The following is a 12,914-nucleotide window of genomic DNA, read 5'->3' as shown; positions in this document are numbered from 1 at the left end:
GGTAAGAGGTGCTCAATAAAGCGAGGAAGCAGCACCAGACCACCAACACGCGATCTGCTTCTCCTCATAACCGTCATAGGATATGATGTGTACTGTGAAGTGTTATGATCTGTGTTCTGATGACTGAGAGGTCTGAAGGCTTATATACATAAGTTAGAGTAGTAGGCTGATTGGCCGGTAGATAATCCACGTGGCCATACAAGGTACCCTGGGTTTACAAAAATTGAACTACTTGTGAGGATAGCGTACCTCACTTGTAGCGAAAATCCTGGCGGGCCGGAATGAGCCAATGAAAGCGCAGGGTTAGCAGATATTCCGGCTCTTTGCTGTGTTTGATTGGCTGATTCCAGCTCACCGGGTTTTCCGCCACATAATTAGGAAAGCATGTTACATATGCATGCTGTGATCTATTTCTTGCTGCCTGAAGATATGTAACCCCCGTTTTCCACCAATTAAAAATATCGACCAGATTGGCGCGATACCCGGTAAGGTTGGTTGATCAGAAGGCAGGTAGAAATCTGATATTATCATTCTTAAGAAGAGGGTTCCCAATCTGATCCATAGTTGTTCTCGTTTCGAGGCGCACCTTGGTGAGGAATTTGATCCGTAACTTGATTCCGTTTTTCAGGATCACCCGAGTCAGCGTCTAGGAAGCTGTGGCGAGAGCTTCCGCCGTAAGTTTTTTGGTAGCCACCCCAGTAGCCGCCCCGGTAGCCGCTCCAGTAGCCGCCCCGGTAGCCGCCCCGGTAGCCGCCCCGGTAGCCGCCCCGGTAGCCGCCCCGGTAGTCGCCCCGGTAGCTCTTCCAGATGCGGTCCGAGCCACCGCCCTTGTGCTCTGCATGGTAATTCTGTCGACATTCACGTAAATCTTGAATCTTCCAAGGAAGTCGTTTTCCCACAAAGTCCCTTGCCCTGGCGTGATCATTCGATGGGCTAGGTTGCGACTCTGAGGTATTCGAGTGTCTGTCGTTGTCTTGTAGTGGCGTATCAAGATAATCGTGTTTGTCTCGCATCTCTTCAAGATCGGATCTGTAATGACCTATGAGAAGCCAATACCAATGTATCCTCATAGGAACAAATACCGTGTACGCTCGAGATTAAAACGTTGTTCAATGCTGCTATCGCGACTATGCTCTTGGACTTTCTCAGAGGCAATCGGTGTCCCAAGTTGTACATCGTTAGGCTCCAGTGATTGGACAAGAGTAGCAGTAGCAAGAGATACAGACTGTGCCCAGCGCATCAAGGCGTTGTTACTCATGCTTTGAGGAGACATGTGAAAATGTTGAAAATGAACGGCAGACTGTTGGTTCGTTAACGGGCCCTAGCTAGGTAGCCAAAGAATATAACTAATTGCATAGTTAGTAGCCAGCCACGTAAGCCATTCAAAGACACTATCAAGTAAGCATAGACACGTTTGTGGGGTTGCGCCGGATGTTGCTCCAACCGAGGGAATTTGCAGAACGACTTCGGTTGGTCCTTCGGACCGGTGGAAGATCGGTTGAAGTTTAACGTCCATCCCTAAGTCACGAGACGCACCCCGTCGCGAGACGGACGGCAAGTACTTTGAGATCAAGCGATTGTAGTCTTCCGAACGCGTGTGATTAATACATAGTGTTCGATAGCCCCGACGTCCCTGCTCCTTGGAGCGTGTACTTGGCTATCTAGCCTGTTTGGGCTTAGCCGGTTTCCATCTCTATATGCTCTTTCCGTACCGTAGCACACACAATTCGACAAGTACCTCACACTACATGGACTTCTTTACCGTACTTTCCATCAGGTCATGAGCCCGGGTTTAACCTTTGCAGCTTTCGCCCATACTGGAAGCGCAAGGTCCGCCGCCTTTACCTTACCGTGCGTGACGGCGTAACGCCCGCTCGGAACCCCAAAATCGACAGCACAACATGAAGCTATTGAGCCTCGCGCGATAGCTATAATCGCGATATGCTTTAGAGTAAAGTTCTATAGGCCTTGATCAATATATATAGCTATCTATATATTGCTGGGAGCTTGATAGCTCAGCCGTGTCGTGATTGAGATGGTGGTGGGCCTGCTGCAGCCAGAGATGTCAACAAGCAAGTCAAGCTGGCTTGATTCTTATCGATTGCAGATCACAGACCATTCTCTGGGACGTGCCACTGTGCACGAGCCTCTATATTGTCTGTGATCTGCAATCGATAAGAATCAAGCCAGCTTGACTTGCTTGTTGACATCTCTGCTTTTCATCGATCAAACGTGTTGCGGTAAGTTAGAGCGTACTCTCATAACGTGCATCGCCCGTAAGCGAGAAACACCCCTCAGCGAGATGAGCCAACTCTACAGGCATCTCACTTCATTCCAAAGAACCATCTGTCCCCAGAGGCCTGCCGTTTCCCTCTCATCACTACCTACGTTTGGCTGCCACCTCATCTAGATAGTGACTCTACTAACTGAACACTGTACTTCTAGGCTCGTAGAGGCACGGTTGCCTCGTGTTCTGCGTCTGCAATACCTTCAGTCTCCCCCAGCGCTCGGCTGTCGTCTGCGCGTCTACGATCCCCATTTTGCCCAAGGATCTGCGTCTGCTCTACATACCCGATGACTTTGGTGGCTAGCTGTGGCGTGCCTAGGATGGTCCGGATATTGTCTCGTCCGGACAGGTTGGCGAAGATACGGTCCCGGAGATGCCTGCGCTTGCTGCAGTGGAGAAGGATATGTGCGACGGTCTGTCGTCTCGCTCCGCAGTCGCAGCGCGGGCTAGTGACGTCTGGCACTCTTCGGGCGAAGAGAAAGTCGTTGAGTCCGATCTTCTCTGTCCGCAGCTGCGCCAGCAGCGCGCTCTCCCGCTTAGTGAGCCCCTCGTGGAGCCGGAGTACTTTCTTGGTGGGCGTTGGAGTGTGTCTGTAGGTTGCTCGGCCCTTGGTGTCCTTGCACCACTTTGCTATCCATGCCCGTTCGGCTTGTATGCTGCACCATCTTTTCACAGTCGACCTTATAGTGAACAGCTGGGGGGCGCGTCTGCCGGCAAGCTTCTGCGGCCGTCTTCTCTCCATCCGGTGGCTTCCTTGGCCGCTTTGTCGACGGCCTCGTTCCCGGGTATGCCGACGTGGGCCGGTATCCATCAGACGGTCACTGTCCGTCCGTTGTCCTGGAGCTCCCGGACCTGTCGCGCGATGTCCGCGAGGATGTAGGCGCCTGATCGTCCCTCCGCCTTAGCGATGGACCAGACGGCGGCCTGGTTGTCTGTGTATATGGCGACGTCTCGTCGCGCACCGTTTCGGCTCGCATACTCTTGAGCGATCTGCAGTGCTAAGCTGATGCCTTGTAGTTCTGCTGCATATACCGTCGACTCTGTGTCTGAACCCATGTGTACGGATCGCGCCTGTTGTGTGAGCGGACACAGCGCCGCAGAGCCTATCTCGCCTTCGATGCCGCTGCCATCTGTGTAGATGCTAAGGCTGTCTTCCTTTACGTATTCTTTGTCGTGTCGCGCCCGCGCTTCCTGAGCGGTCGCATCAATGTAAGTGGTTGGGCCCTGTCTCCAGGGCGGCGTAAGGAAGCACGGAATCTGCTCTTGCCTGTGGAAGTCTTGGGTTCGCATGTTCGTTATGTCGTTGTAAACTTTCCGCCAGGAGCTGGTGTGTCTGCGAGTCTTGTCTGCGACTGTCGGCTGTGCTGTGTTTGTCTGAAATCCTGAGGTGGCTGCAATGTTCTTGCTCGAGAGTAGGCGGACGACAGTGTTTGCTTTGTGTTTCCATATTTGCTGCTGGATGGGAAGGAGAAATGTCTCTACGTCTAGTGCTGCTCTTGATGTAGCTTTGTATGCCCCGCTGATGACCCTGGCTGCTCTTGCTTGTATGCTCTGCAGTGTGTTGAGCGTCCTCTTAGTGTAGAGTTTCCTTTCATGCTAGCGTTTGACCACACTGAGCATGCATACATCATCTGCGGGAGCACTGTGCCTTCGTATATTCGCCGCAGGTCGTGGAGGCTAGCGCCCCAGTTGGATCCTCCCAGACAGCTGAGCGCATTCACTGTCTTCGTCGCTTTCCGCCTGATCTCCTCGGTGTGTTGCTTCCAGTGCAGTTTCGCGTCCATCGTCAAGCCAAGGTATTTGCATGTTGCTTCAGGCCGTATCTCGCCCCACTCAGTATGAATTGAGGCTTCCGTGTTAATGCGCTTGCGTGACCTTGTAAAGTGGGTGAGCTGGAACTTGTTTGGGGCGAAGACCGATGCGTGTGTGCTGGCCCATCGTTGTGCTTTCTCAAGGGTCTTGCCCAGTGTCTCACATGTCTGCTCTGTCGCCTGGCCCCACGCAAGGATGCCGACGTCGTCAATGTAGCCTGTGGACATGGCGTCAGGCGCTTGGTTACATTCATCTATCAGATCGGCGTTGTAAAAGAGGTAGAGGATAGGCGACAGCGGCGAGCCCTGGGGTATACCCGTGTTGATCTGGTATGCTGTCGACTGGAAGCCGTCGATTGCGATGCTTGTGTGTCTGTTGCTGAGGAAGCTTGCGATCCACTTTACTGTTTTCTCGTCTACTCGTCTCTTCCGCAGATCGTGAAGCAGGCGTGTGTGTGAGACGTTATCGAAGGCTCCGGAGACATCGAGCAGCAAGAGACTCGCCACCCGTCCAGTGTTGTGGCTCCATGCTTCGTATATCTTATGGGTCACGGCATGAAGAGCGTGCTCAGTCGAGCGCATCTTCCTGCCGCCCATGTGTGTCGGCGGCAGGACGTGATGGGTCTCGGCTAGGTAGCTGAGTCGCCGTGCTATGACTGCGTCCATGATTTTGCCTGTGGTGTTCATCAATGCGATGGGCCTGTACGACTTCGGTGCCGTGTAGTCGTCTTTGCCCGGCTTGCGTAAGACGACCGTAGTCGACTCGCGAAAGTGGGCCGGGCAGTATCCTAGGTGTAGGCTCTGGTTGAAGATCCTCGTCAGGTGAGATGCAAGCTGGGCTGATCCCGCCTGCAGGGCTTTGTTAATGATGCCATCTGGACCTGGTGCTTTGAGTGGTGACGCTGCCCGTATGGCATCTCCGACCTCTTTCTCTGTCACTGGCGGCATGTCCACTTGATTGTCGTAGTGTGCGTTTCTTATGTCCTCCAGATCTGCCTCCGGTGGTACTGGGAAGAAGGTGTCTCGGAAGATGTCTGCTTTCTTCGCCGGATCTGTTACCTCCTGCTGCGTCTCTGGGTGTTGGATGGCAGGTGTGACCACCGGGGCCGGGTTCTCTCTCGTCTTCGCCCATTTGACGAGTCTCCACAGTGCTTCTGGCGACTTCGCGGCCTGCTCTACCTGTTTTCTGTGAGCGTTTCTTAGTGCTTTCTTGATCGTTCTTGCTTTGTGGTTTCTTGCCGCACGATAGGCCTCCCACGACTCGCCTGTGTGACGCTGGCTGTGTACTCTCTTGAGTCTCTTTGCTTCTGCGAGCACTGCCCTGCACTCTTCCGACCAACCTTCCCTGATGCGGTCTGACGGCCGTGAGTATTGTATTGCTTTGTCAATGGCCCCTTGAATTGCCCCAACGATCTCTTGGACATACGTGTCAAGCGCTGTCTTATTTGCGGGTCTGCGAAGTGTCGGCAGGGCTTGTTTTAGCGCTTTGTTATAGACGGCCTCATCTAATCGTTTCCAGTCTCGCTTTGGTGTTGCATCGAGTTGCTGTATCCTCATATCCATCACAGTGCTGATAGGCAGGTGATCGGAGTCGTGATCGAGGTCCCGGTCGACTTGGCTTCGAACCACCCGATCGACCAGCCCCACGGTCACCAGACAAAGATCAATGGTTGTGCGTGAGGCTCTTTCTTCGTACGTGATGGTTCCAGGTGGTAGTGTGCTACCCAGGTTGAAGTCCTCCATGATCGCCAGTAGGTCTGCAGACTCAGGGTCGATGTGCCTCACGTCTGTGCCTCCCCACATGGGGTGGTGCAGGTTAAAGTCACCGAGCAGGATCTGCTCGCTGGATTGGTTGTCGTGCAGTATTGTGCGGACGTCCACCAGTACGGTACTGTCACTCTCGCTGCGCCTCGCTGGGTTACAGATGTTGTGTATGATCACGTTTTGCTCCTCCTGTTGATCGTCGCCAAACTCTACTGTAAGCGAGCAGATGTCTCTGCTGTGCTCCTTGAACTGCCACTTCTTGTGGTCTAATCTCTTGTTGATGAAAAAGCATACCCGGGCGGGTCCTGCCTCGTTTCCTGCTGGGCAGCAGAGGTGGAAGATGCGTTTCGCTGGATGGTGTGTCGTCGCCGCGAAGGGGTTTCTCCATGGCTCCTGGATGGCCAGAATGTCGTACTCATGGATCCTGGGGTCCCGCAGCATGCTCGCCATCACCATGTTTCTTGATTTGTGCACGTTGTACTGTAGTATGCTTAGTGTGTTGTGCTTATTCATGCATCATCGTCGGAGTCGATCTCCATGTGGTGACTGCTGTTGTTCTGTATCGCCCGGGTGTTGAGTCCAGTCGATTCTAGAGCTCTCCTGCTAGGTATGATCTGTCGATGCGGCCTTTGGCTCGCGTTTGCTTGCGTTGATGGATTTTCCTGATCCAACGGGTCGATAGTGGTTCCAGCGTTAGTTCTCTTCTGTCCTCGTCCGGTTTGCGATCGGTTGCTGGTAGGCTGCATCGGCTGCGTAGCTGCCACTGGCTGACTAGTCCTTCTCCTTTGAATCGTAGACGTCGGGATATCAATCTGCACGTTTTGTCCGGCTGTTTGCGAAACGTGGTGGTAGCGCGGCCGCATTTCGTACGCGGTCCTTGCCTTGGCTATCTCGTCCTTCCTGGTCGGGCACTGGCGGCTCCACGCTTCGTGCTCGCCGCGGCAGGCGGCACATTTTCTAGTCACGGCTTGTCCGGCCCTCGATGGGCAGTCCCGGGTGTCGTGCTCCTGCGCACAGTGGCCACATGCTGTTGCTGCCTTGCACTGGGTTCCTATGTGGCCGTATCTTGGCACTTGAAGCACTGCTTCACTCGGCACTGTCGCTCGTATCGTTCGCACTGGAAAACCTCACCTTGCCAGATCAGACCCTCGTCGATGATCTTGTCGGCGTCCTCTGGTTTGGTGAACTCGATGGTGATAGTTGTTGCCGTCTTGGTGGTAGCATCTCTAGTAAGCCAGCCTATGTGTCTTATCTCGGCCCGGGGTATGAACGGTCGGTTGTCCTGCAGTATCTGCGCTCTGATCTCGTCAAGCTTGCTCATGTCCATCGTGCTCGTGCGTATGCCGTGTGCGAGGACGCCGAACGTCGGGATCTGCACTGTAGTCCCACTGCCTATGCGGTGGGCCCAGTCGTCCGCGAACTGTTGTAGCGCCTCGACTTCCCTGCTGCTTGCTGTCTTGATGCTCAGGTCTCCGCTCTTCAGCTGGTTAGATGAGACGATCTTCACGTTGACTATGTTTTCGTTGCCACTTTGCTCGATGGCACGCTGGACATGCATTTTGAGGTTGCTAGGATTCATAGCCCTCAGGCTCTGTACGGTGAGGGGGTCTCTAATATTCATAATGACCTCACGCTGCGTCTGCGCAGATGGCTGTTTGACACTTTGTGCATTGTATGTACCTGCTAGCGGGACTCCCCTGGCTGCCGCCGCGGCGTAGCTCATTGGTCCGTTCGCCTGCTCTTGTGGTCTCTTGTTCCTGATCTCTCGCGCGATCTCCAGCGTCGCTTTACCCACCTCTGTGGCGTCCTTGGCTGCCGCCCTCGCCTCTTCTGCCATGTTGCCATTTTGTTGTATCTTTGTTGCGGACTGTTGTACGAGTCCTACGGTGGACTTGAGCTCTTGTTTGATTTGGTCGAGGGTTCGCGCCGTGCTTTCTGCTGTCGCTCTTGCCTCGGTCCGCGCGACGTTGAGCGCGTCGCTGAGACCACCGAGGTCAGGGGAGTGCTGCGTCTTCAGTACGAACGTCAATGCGCCGCGAATGATGTCGCCAACGATGTCTGCCGGCAGAGGCTGCTGGCCTCGGTTGCGCTCGATTAAGGATAGCACCTCGCGAAGGAAAGCGCTGAGGTTGGTAGCATGCTCGTCTATTGGGATCGGCCAGGTCGACCGTCGGGGCCACGGTGTCGCCATGACGCCTCAGCAGCAGTGGGCGCTACTTCTGAGTGCCGGCTCTACTTCTGAGTGCCGGCTAGTCGATAGCCGTCTCTAGCGGACGTTTTGCGCGCGTTGTACTACGTTAATTCCAAAAAGTGAAATTCTCGCTGTTGTCGTGTTTTCGGTAGTGATAGGTACATCGGCTGTCCAACGATGCCCAAGAACTGACTCGATCCTACTTCGGTCCGACTCGCACTGAGCTTACGTTTACAGAGAAATCATACCAATACTAAAACACAAGGAAAATCTCATTATTACTATCACTCCGCATAATCGTATAAAAGTCTACTAACATTATGTCTTCAGTTTTCGTTAACAGCACGATGGGATCTTCTCCTCCCGACTACCTTCAGCTACGCAGCCTAGCAGAAAAACTAAGACCAAGCATATCCTTAGCGAAGAAGCAGTTCTGGATCGCAATTCAGTGCCACAAACCACAGACTGATAACGACTCTACAAAGATAAACTTTCTCTGGATCAGGGCAAAATCAAAAGCAACGATTCGCAAGGTACATAAGGCTTACAAGTCAGTCTATTCTGGAAACACGATTCTGTTACTTGGAGAAACAGCTCCCGAGCCTGCAAAATGCATTAGGGAATTAGACAATTTGTAAGTAGCCTGATAGGTGAGTGACCCTAAGTCTATCTAACCATCTTCTAGTAGAGACAGAATGATTGTCCTAATTGCAATTCCTACTGAGGGTGGCGACGACTCAACAGTCGATGACAGTACCCTGTTGTTGCACCATTCTTTTTCGCGATGTACAGAATTCAAATCAATCGAAAATGGCGCCAGAAATCAAGGGGCATTTTGCAGGACTATGGTCCCTCTCAATGTAAAGGATGACTGGCCTGCTACAAATTTCACGAACACCTATGTTGCTACTGCACAGCCATGCTCAAAAGGCACACTCGAACAAGGCACCTTTGAGGACATAGCCATGGAAACATTGCAAATCCAATCCAGTATGGATAGTGCTAAGGGGATGCTAGAGAACTTAGGCTTTACCCCTAAACCTAGTGGGCATGTGCAGATCTCGGCGAAGCACACCAACCAAAGCAGTAGCATTTCTGACGGCCAGATCTTAGATGCTTATTATCAGCGAAGCAAGAAAAGTGTAAAACAACCAAGTGGATTCGAGAGATTGCCAAGGGCTCCCGTGCTACCTAGAAGATCACCCCGAAAACCCTATCGAGTTAACTATTGTGAAAAGCTGATAAGCAAAGGGTAAAGTCTCTCCCTGCAGTTCAAACAACCCCTGTCACGGCGCTGGCCTGAACGGGCCAATCAGGAGCCGTAGGTGAGCTGAGCGATAGCTAATAGCTACTGATTAGCTACGCGAGGCACGGGCCTCGCGTATGATAAAATCTGTTCGTCCGAAGATCTCGATCGTAGCTCCTTGAGCTACGTCCTGTCTTTGATCCTGCTTCTATTCTGCTAGTAGACTATAATAATTATACCGATCACGTGCACCTATCCTCCCCGCCTGCCGACTACCGTGACACGTTCCTATCTGTAACTGCGTGTGCAGTGTCGGATTGGAGGCTCCGGATTAACGCTTGTATTGCTATCTGTTATCGTGTTGTGATGTTCGTGTACAGGAGCTCTCAGCTCAGAGGTAAGTGCACTTGCCTACCGGGTAGTGCCTGCTACAATAGAATATCATGTGACTTCATCCACGTGGTTACAATACTAGCTCTAGGAGAGGTCTGACTATTAGGGACGCCTATAGAGCGAAGTCCACCAACACCGCGTTTCAGCAGGACAAGCCCACAATTCATGCAGTTCTGCCCACACAAGGCAGAGGATGGTCTCCGATCATGTCAGCTTCTACACACGCTCGAACCTGAGGGAGGTGTGTAAGTCCAGAGTACCTTGTGTGAACGATCTGTAGGAACTGTATTCCAGCTATCTAGTCCAGATGCTATTTACAGTCAAGATAAGGAGAAGGTGAGAGAGGCAGGCTACCACCCCATGTTGTTTGTGTTCGCGCACGGTCCACGTGCTGCTGAGGCAAGGTGAGGGACAGAAGGGAAGGAAGCGACTAGGCTAGCAGCCTAGTCATGTGATCCAGGGCTCAGCCCGTTACAAATATAACGTGCATCGCCCGTAAGCGAGAAATGCCCCTCAGCGAGACGAATGCAACTTCAATCCAAACTAATCCTCACTGCGTCCGCTTATGGACTTGCAGCGTATGCGCTCTTGTTCTTCAGATACCGTGTCTGTGCGCGCAATGACCCAAGTCGCGTAATGACCCACCATAAACACTAGAACTTTAGGAAAAACGAAGCTGTAGAGCCAAGATGGGACGATTATCTTGTTTTGATGTTCGGGTGGCTCATCGGCTAGGCTGGCTCATCTACTGGTCACCTACGTTAGCAGAGGCGCACCGAACATCAACTTTTCCAGGTCACCAAAAGGACGATATCTATCGATTCTTCATGCAACTACAGCAACGTCCTTTCTGTTGCTGCTGCGGCGAATCGTCTTGAAAGGGCTACTTTAGTCCCCAAAACTTTGAGGGTCAACATATGCGACAGTTATTAGTGGTGCGGGAGTACCTGTAAATGTAATTCGTCGGTTCCGCGTCCGGTTCCGCGTCCGGTTCCGCGTCCGGTTCCGCATTTCCGGTGGTTCCGCGCTTAACTCCGCATCTACATCCTGCTTTGTCCACACAGTGAGTATCCTATGGCCTTCATTTTGCATGGAACTAACATGCCGGTACGGTCGGCGCCGCTTAGCGCCGAACTGTGCTCTTGAGGCTTAGGTCTATAGTGTTTCTCATCTTGAGTTTGCGATACCAGGAGATCCAGTTGTGTGAACGGTCTGTAGGAACTGTATTCTAGCTCTCTAGTCCAGATGCTATTTACAGTCAAGGTAAGGAGAAAGTGAGAGAGGTGGGCTACCACCCCATGTTGTTTGTGTTCGCGCACGGTCCACGTGCTGCTGAGGCAAGGTAAGGGACAGAAGGGACAGAAGGGAAGGAAGCGACTAGGCTAGCAGCCTAGTCATGTGATCTAGGGCTCAGCCCGTTACAAACTGCTTGAGTCAGTAAGGATGACTGTCGCATCCCTCTAGCCCTGATTTGCTGCCATATTGGTAGTTTGTCTCTCGTTATAGAGGCAGTGAGACTATTAATTGTCAGATTAGATGAGATCACAGATGTCAATGAGCAAGCTGAGCGAGCTCAGCCAATTGGCTTGCTCAGCCAATTGAGCGGAGGCCAGCAGCTCGCTCGGCTCGCTCGGATTGGCTGAAACAGGGCTGTCAGCTCGCTCGGCTTGATGGGCTCAGTCCCGATTAGGAAAGTTATATAGAAACCTTGGTGTTGAGTTTCTCAGCTAATATCCCACTTATGTACACCGTATTTCGCGTCCATCTCCTCATCGCTGATAGCCTCCTTTACAGGCACCTCACCACTGCCAAATCCAGCTCTTATCCATCGTCGATCGCACTGTATTGCTGCTAGAAGTTGCGGAGAAATGCTGCGCCGACGGGGCTCGAGGAGGTCACCCAGCTCGCTGAATAAGCGCTCACACTCACAGCTTGAGCCTGGGATTGATAGCATGTCGATAGCAAATTTGCTAAGGCTAGGGTGGCGATCGCGGAGTTCTACCCAGTATTTTATAGGGTCGACGCCCTCGCCAGCGATCGGTTCGCTGCGTTTCCAAGCCTCATATTCATCTTCCTCGTTCTCCGTAAGCCCTGCAGGCTCAATAAAGTTGTTGATAAAGTTGCCGCGATTTCTGGAGCATTAACGCGTGTTCTTTTTGCTGGCATTATAGCAACGGCGAGGTAGATAGTAGCTGCAAATAGAGACGCGTTGATGGAGTTTAGATGAGTGTGGTGGGTGATAAGTAGTAAGTGAAGTGTCGCAAAAGGAGAATATTGTTGCCAGGCGGTTAGCCGGAAATTTAGTAGCTTATTTGCTAGAAATATAGCAAAAAAGAGTGTATTTTAGGTTATAACTAGGTTTCGAACTTACGCACTACACCTAAAAATCATCGTGAGATTGCCCCTCCACCAAGTCCTTCAGCCCCAAGTTTCCAACCGCCCCATCTAACCAAGCTAAGCAAGCTGACTGAGCGAGCGCCTATCCCTAAGCTCGCTCGGCTTGCAAGCGCGCATTGCGCGCTCAGCTCATTCGGCTTGGTCAAAACGTCCAAGCCGAGCGAGCTGAGCGAGCCGGCTCGCTCGTTGACAAGTATGGATGAGATATTGTATGAAATCGATTCGATGGTTGTTCATGATTGATTGTATTGTGTTCTATTCTTCCCTCGATCAATCTACTCTTAAGATCTATAAGGCCTCGTGCAAGTGAGGCCTCAGTAGGATCGAGGCGGGTCGGCTGGCACCGACACTCAACTGTCTGTTGGATCGCCTGCTATCTGACATTTTGATTAGGTATATTGAAAATCCATAATCATTGAGGCCTGATGTCCATGCGTTATCCCTTCGTATGCAAAACGGCGTCACGTGAAGAATACGAAAAGTTAGTTGAGATGCAAGTGAGGTATGACCAGAACAATGTGTGGACGATACTATGAAGTAAAGATAACCAAAGTAAGCGAACATTGTATTCTCTTGCACTACCTTAGATTTAATAATATAAAAGGATCTCCATCAAGTTAGACACCTCCTCGAAGATAGAACTTTGCGGCAACATGATATCTACCCTAGCAAAGAAACCACCAACAATGCTAAGTAACGCTCGGTTTTCCTTCCCGCAGTTCTGACCCGACTCCTGGAGAATGTCCAGCGCAAGCAAACACAAAGCAAGTGTGTTAATAAATAGATGGTTGCTATTGTATAAGTACTTAGTATAAGCGGATTGGG

General features: G+C 51.9%; 7 protein-coding genes across 7 annotated transcripts; 1 reads left to right on the top strand and 6 right to left on the bottom strand.

Annotated features, from left to right (window-relative positions):
* Positions 1-533: 533 nt before the first annotated feature.
* Positions 534-1,258, bottom strand: PtrM4_152280 (Gly-zipper-OmpA multi-domain protein; the record flags this gene model as incomplete). Its single annotated transcript, XM_001942363.1, has 2 exons — positions 534-1,029; positions 1,083-1,258. 2 exons carry the CDS (start codon positions 1,256-1,258, stop codon positions 534-536), a joined length of 672 nt encoding a protein of 223 aa, XP_001942398.1.
* A 1,183-nt stretch (positions 1,259-2,441) lies between these two features.
* Positions 2,442-3,029, bottom strand: PtrM4_152270 (uncharacterized protein; the record flags this gene model as incomplete). Its single annotated transcript, XM_066110170.1, has 1 exon — positions 2,442-3,029. The coding sequence occupies one exon, from the start codon at positions 3,027-3,029 to the stop codon at positions 2,442-2,444; it is 588 nt and encodes a 195-aa protein (XP_065958810.1).
* A 68-nt stretch (positions 3,030-3,097) lies between these two features.
* On the bottom strand, positions 3,098-3,577 carry PtrM4_152260 (uncharacterized protein; the record flags this gene model as incomplete). Its single annotated transcript, XM_066110169.1, has 1 exon — positions 3,098-3,577. The coding sequence occupies one exon, from the start codon at positions 3,575-3,577 to the stop codon at positions 3,098-3,100; it is 480 nt and encodes a 159-aa protein (XP_065958809.1).
* Positions 3,578-3,771: 194 nt separating this feature from the next.
* PtrM4_152250 (uncharacterized protein) lies at positions 3,772-6,318 on the bottom strand (the record flags this gene model as incomplete). The annotated part of the gene is made up of 1 exon (XM_066110168.1): positions 3,772-6,318. One exon carries the CDS (start codon positions 6,316-6,318, stop codon positions 3,772-3,774), a length of 2,547 nt encoding a protein of 848 aa, XP_065958808.1.
* Positions 6,319-6,371: 53 nt separating this feature from the next.
* PtrM4_152240 (uncharacterized protein) lies at positions 6,372-8,053 on the bottom strand (the record flags this gene model as incomplete). The annotated part of the gene is made up of 2 exons (XM_066110167.1): positions 6,372-6,958; positions 6,994-8,053. The coding sequence occupies 2 exons, from the start codon at positions 8,051-8,053 to the stop codon at positions 6,372-6,374; spliced, it is 1,647 nt and encodes a 548-aa protein (XP_065958807.1).
* Positions 8,054-8,373: 320 nt separating this feature from the next.
* Positions 8,374-9,309, top strand: PtrM4_152230 (uncharacterized protein; the record flags this gene model as incomplete). Its single annotated transcript, XM_066110166.1, has 3 exons — positions 8,374-8,687; positions 8,739-9,043; positions 9,305-9,309. The coding sequence occupies 3 exons, from the start codon at positions 8,374-8,376 to the stop codon at positions 9,307-9,309; spliced, it is 624 nt and encodes a 207-aa protein (XP_065958806.1).
* Positions 9,310-11,415: 2,106 nt separating this feature from the next.
* On the bottom strand, positions 11,416-12,083 carry PtrM4_152220 (Dimer-Tnp-hAT domain containing protein; the record flags this gene model as incomplete). Its single annotated transcript, XM_066110165.1, has 2 exons — positions 11,416-11,824; positions 12,064-12,083. 2 exons carry the CDS (start codon positions 12,081-12,083, stop codon positions 11,416-11,418), a joined length of 429 nt encoding a protein of 142 aa, XP_065958805.1.
* Positions 12,084-12,914: the final 831 nt, after the last annotated feature.

The sequence above is a fragment of the Pyrenophora tritici-repentis genome (assembly GCF_003171515.1).
Source record: "Pyrenophora tritici-repentis strain M4 chromosome Unknown M4_contig_00022, whole genome shotgun sequence".
In the NCBI taxonomy this organism is placed as follows: Eukaryota; Fungi; Ascomycota; class Dothideomycetes; order Pleosporales; family Pleosporaceae; genus Pyrenophora; species Pyrenophora tritici-repentis.
The sequence above is the reverse complement of the archived record's forward strand: the minus strand, read 5'-3'. Positions and strand labels throughout refer to the sequence as shown.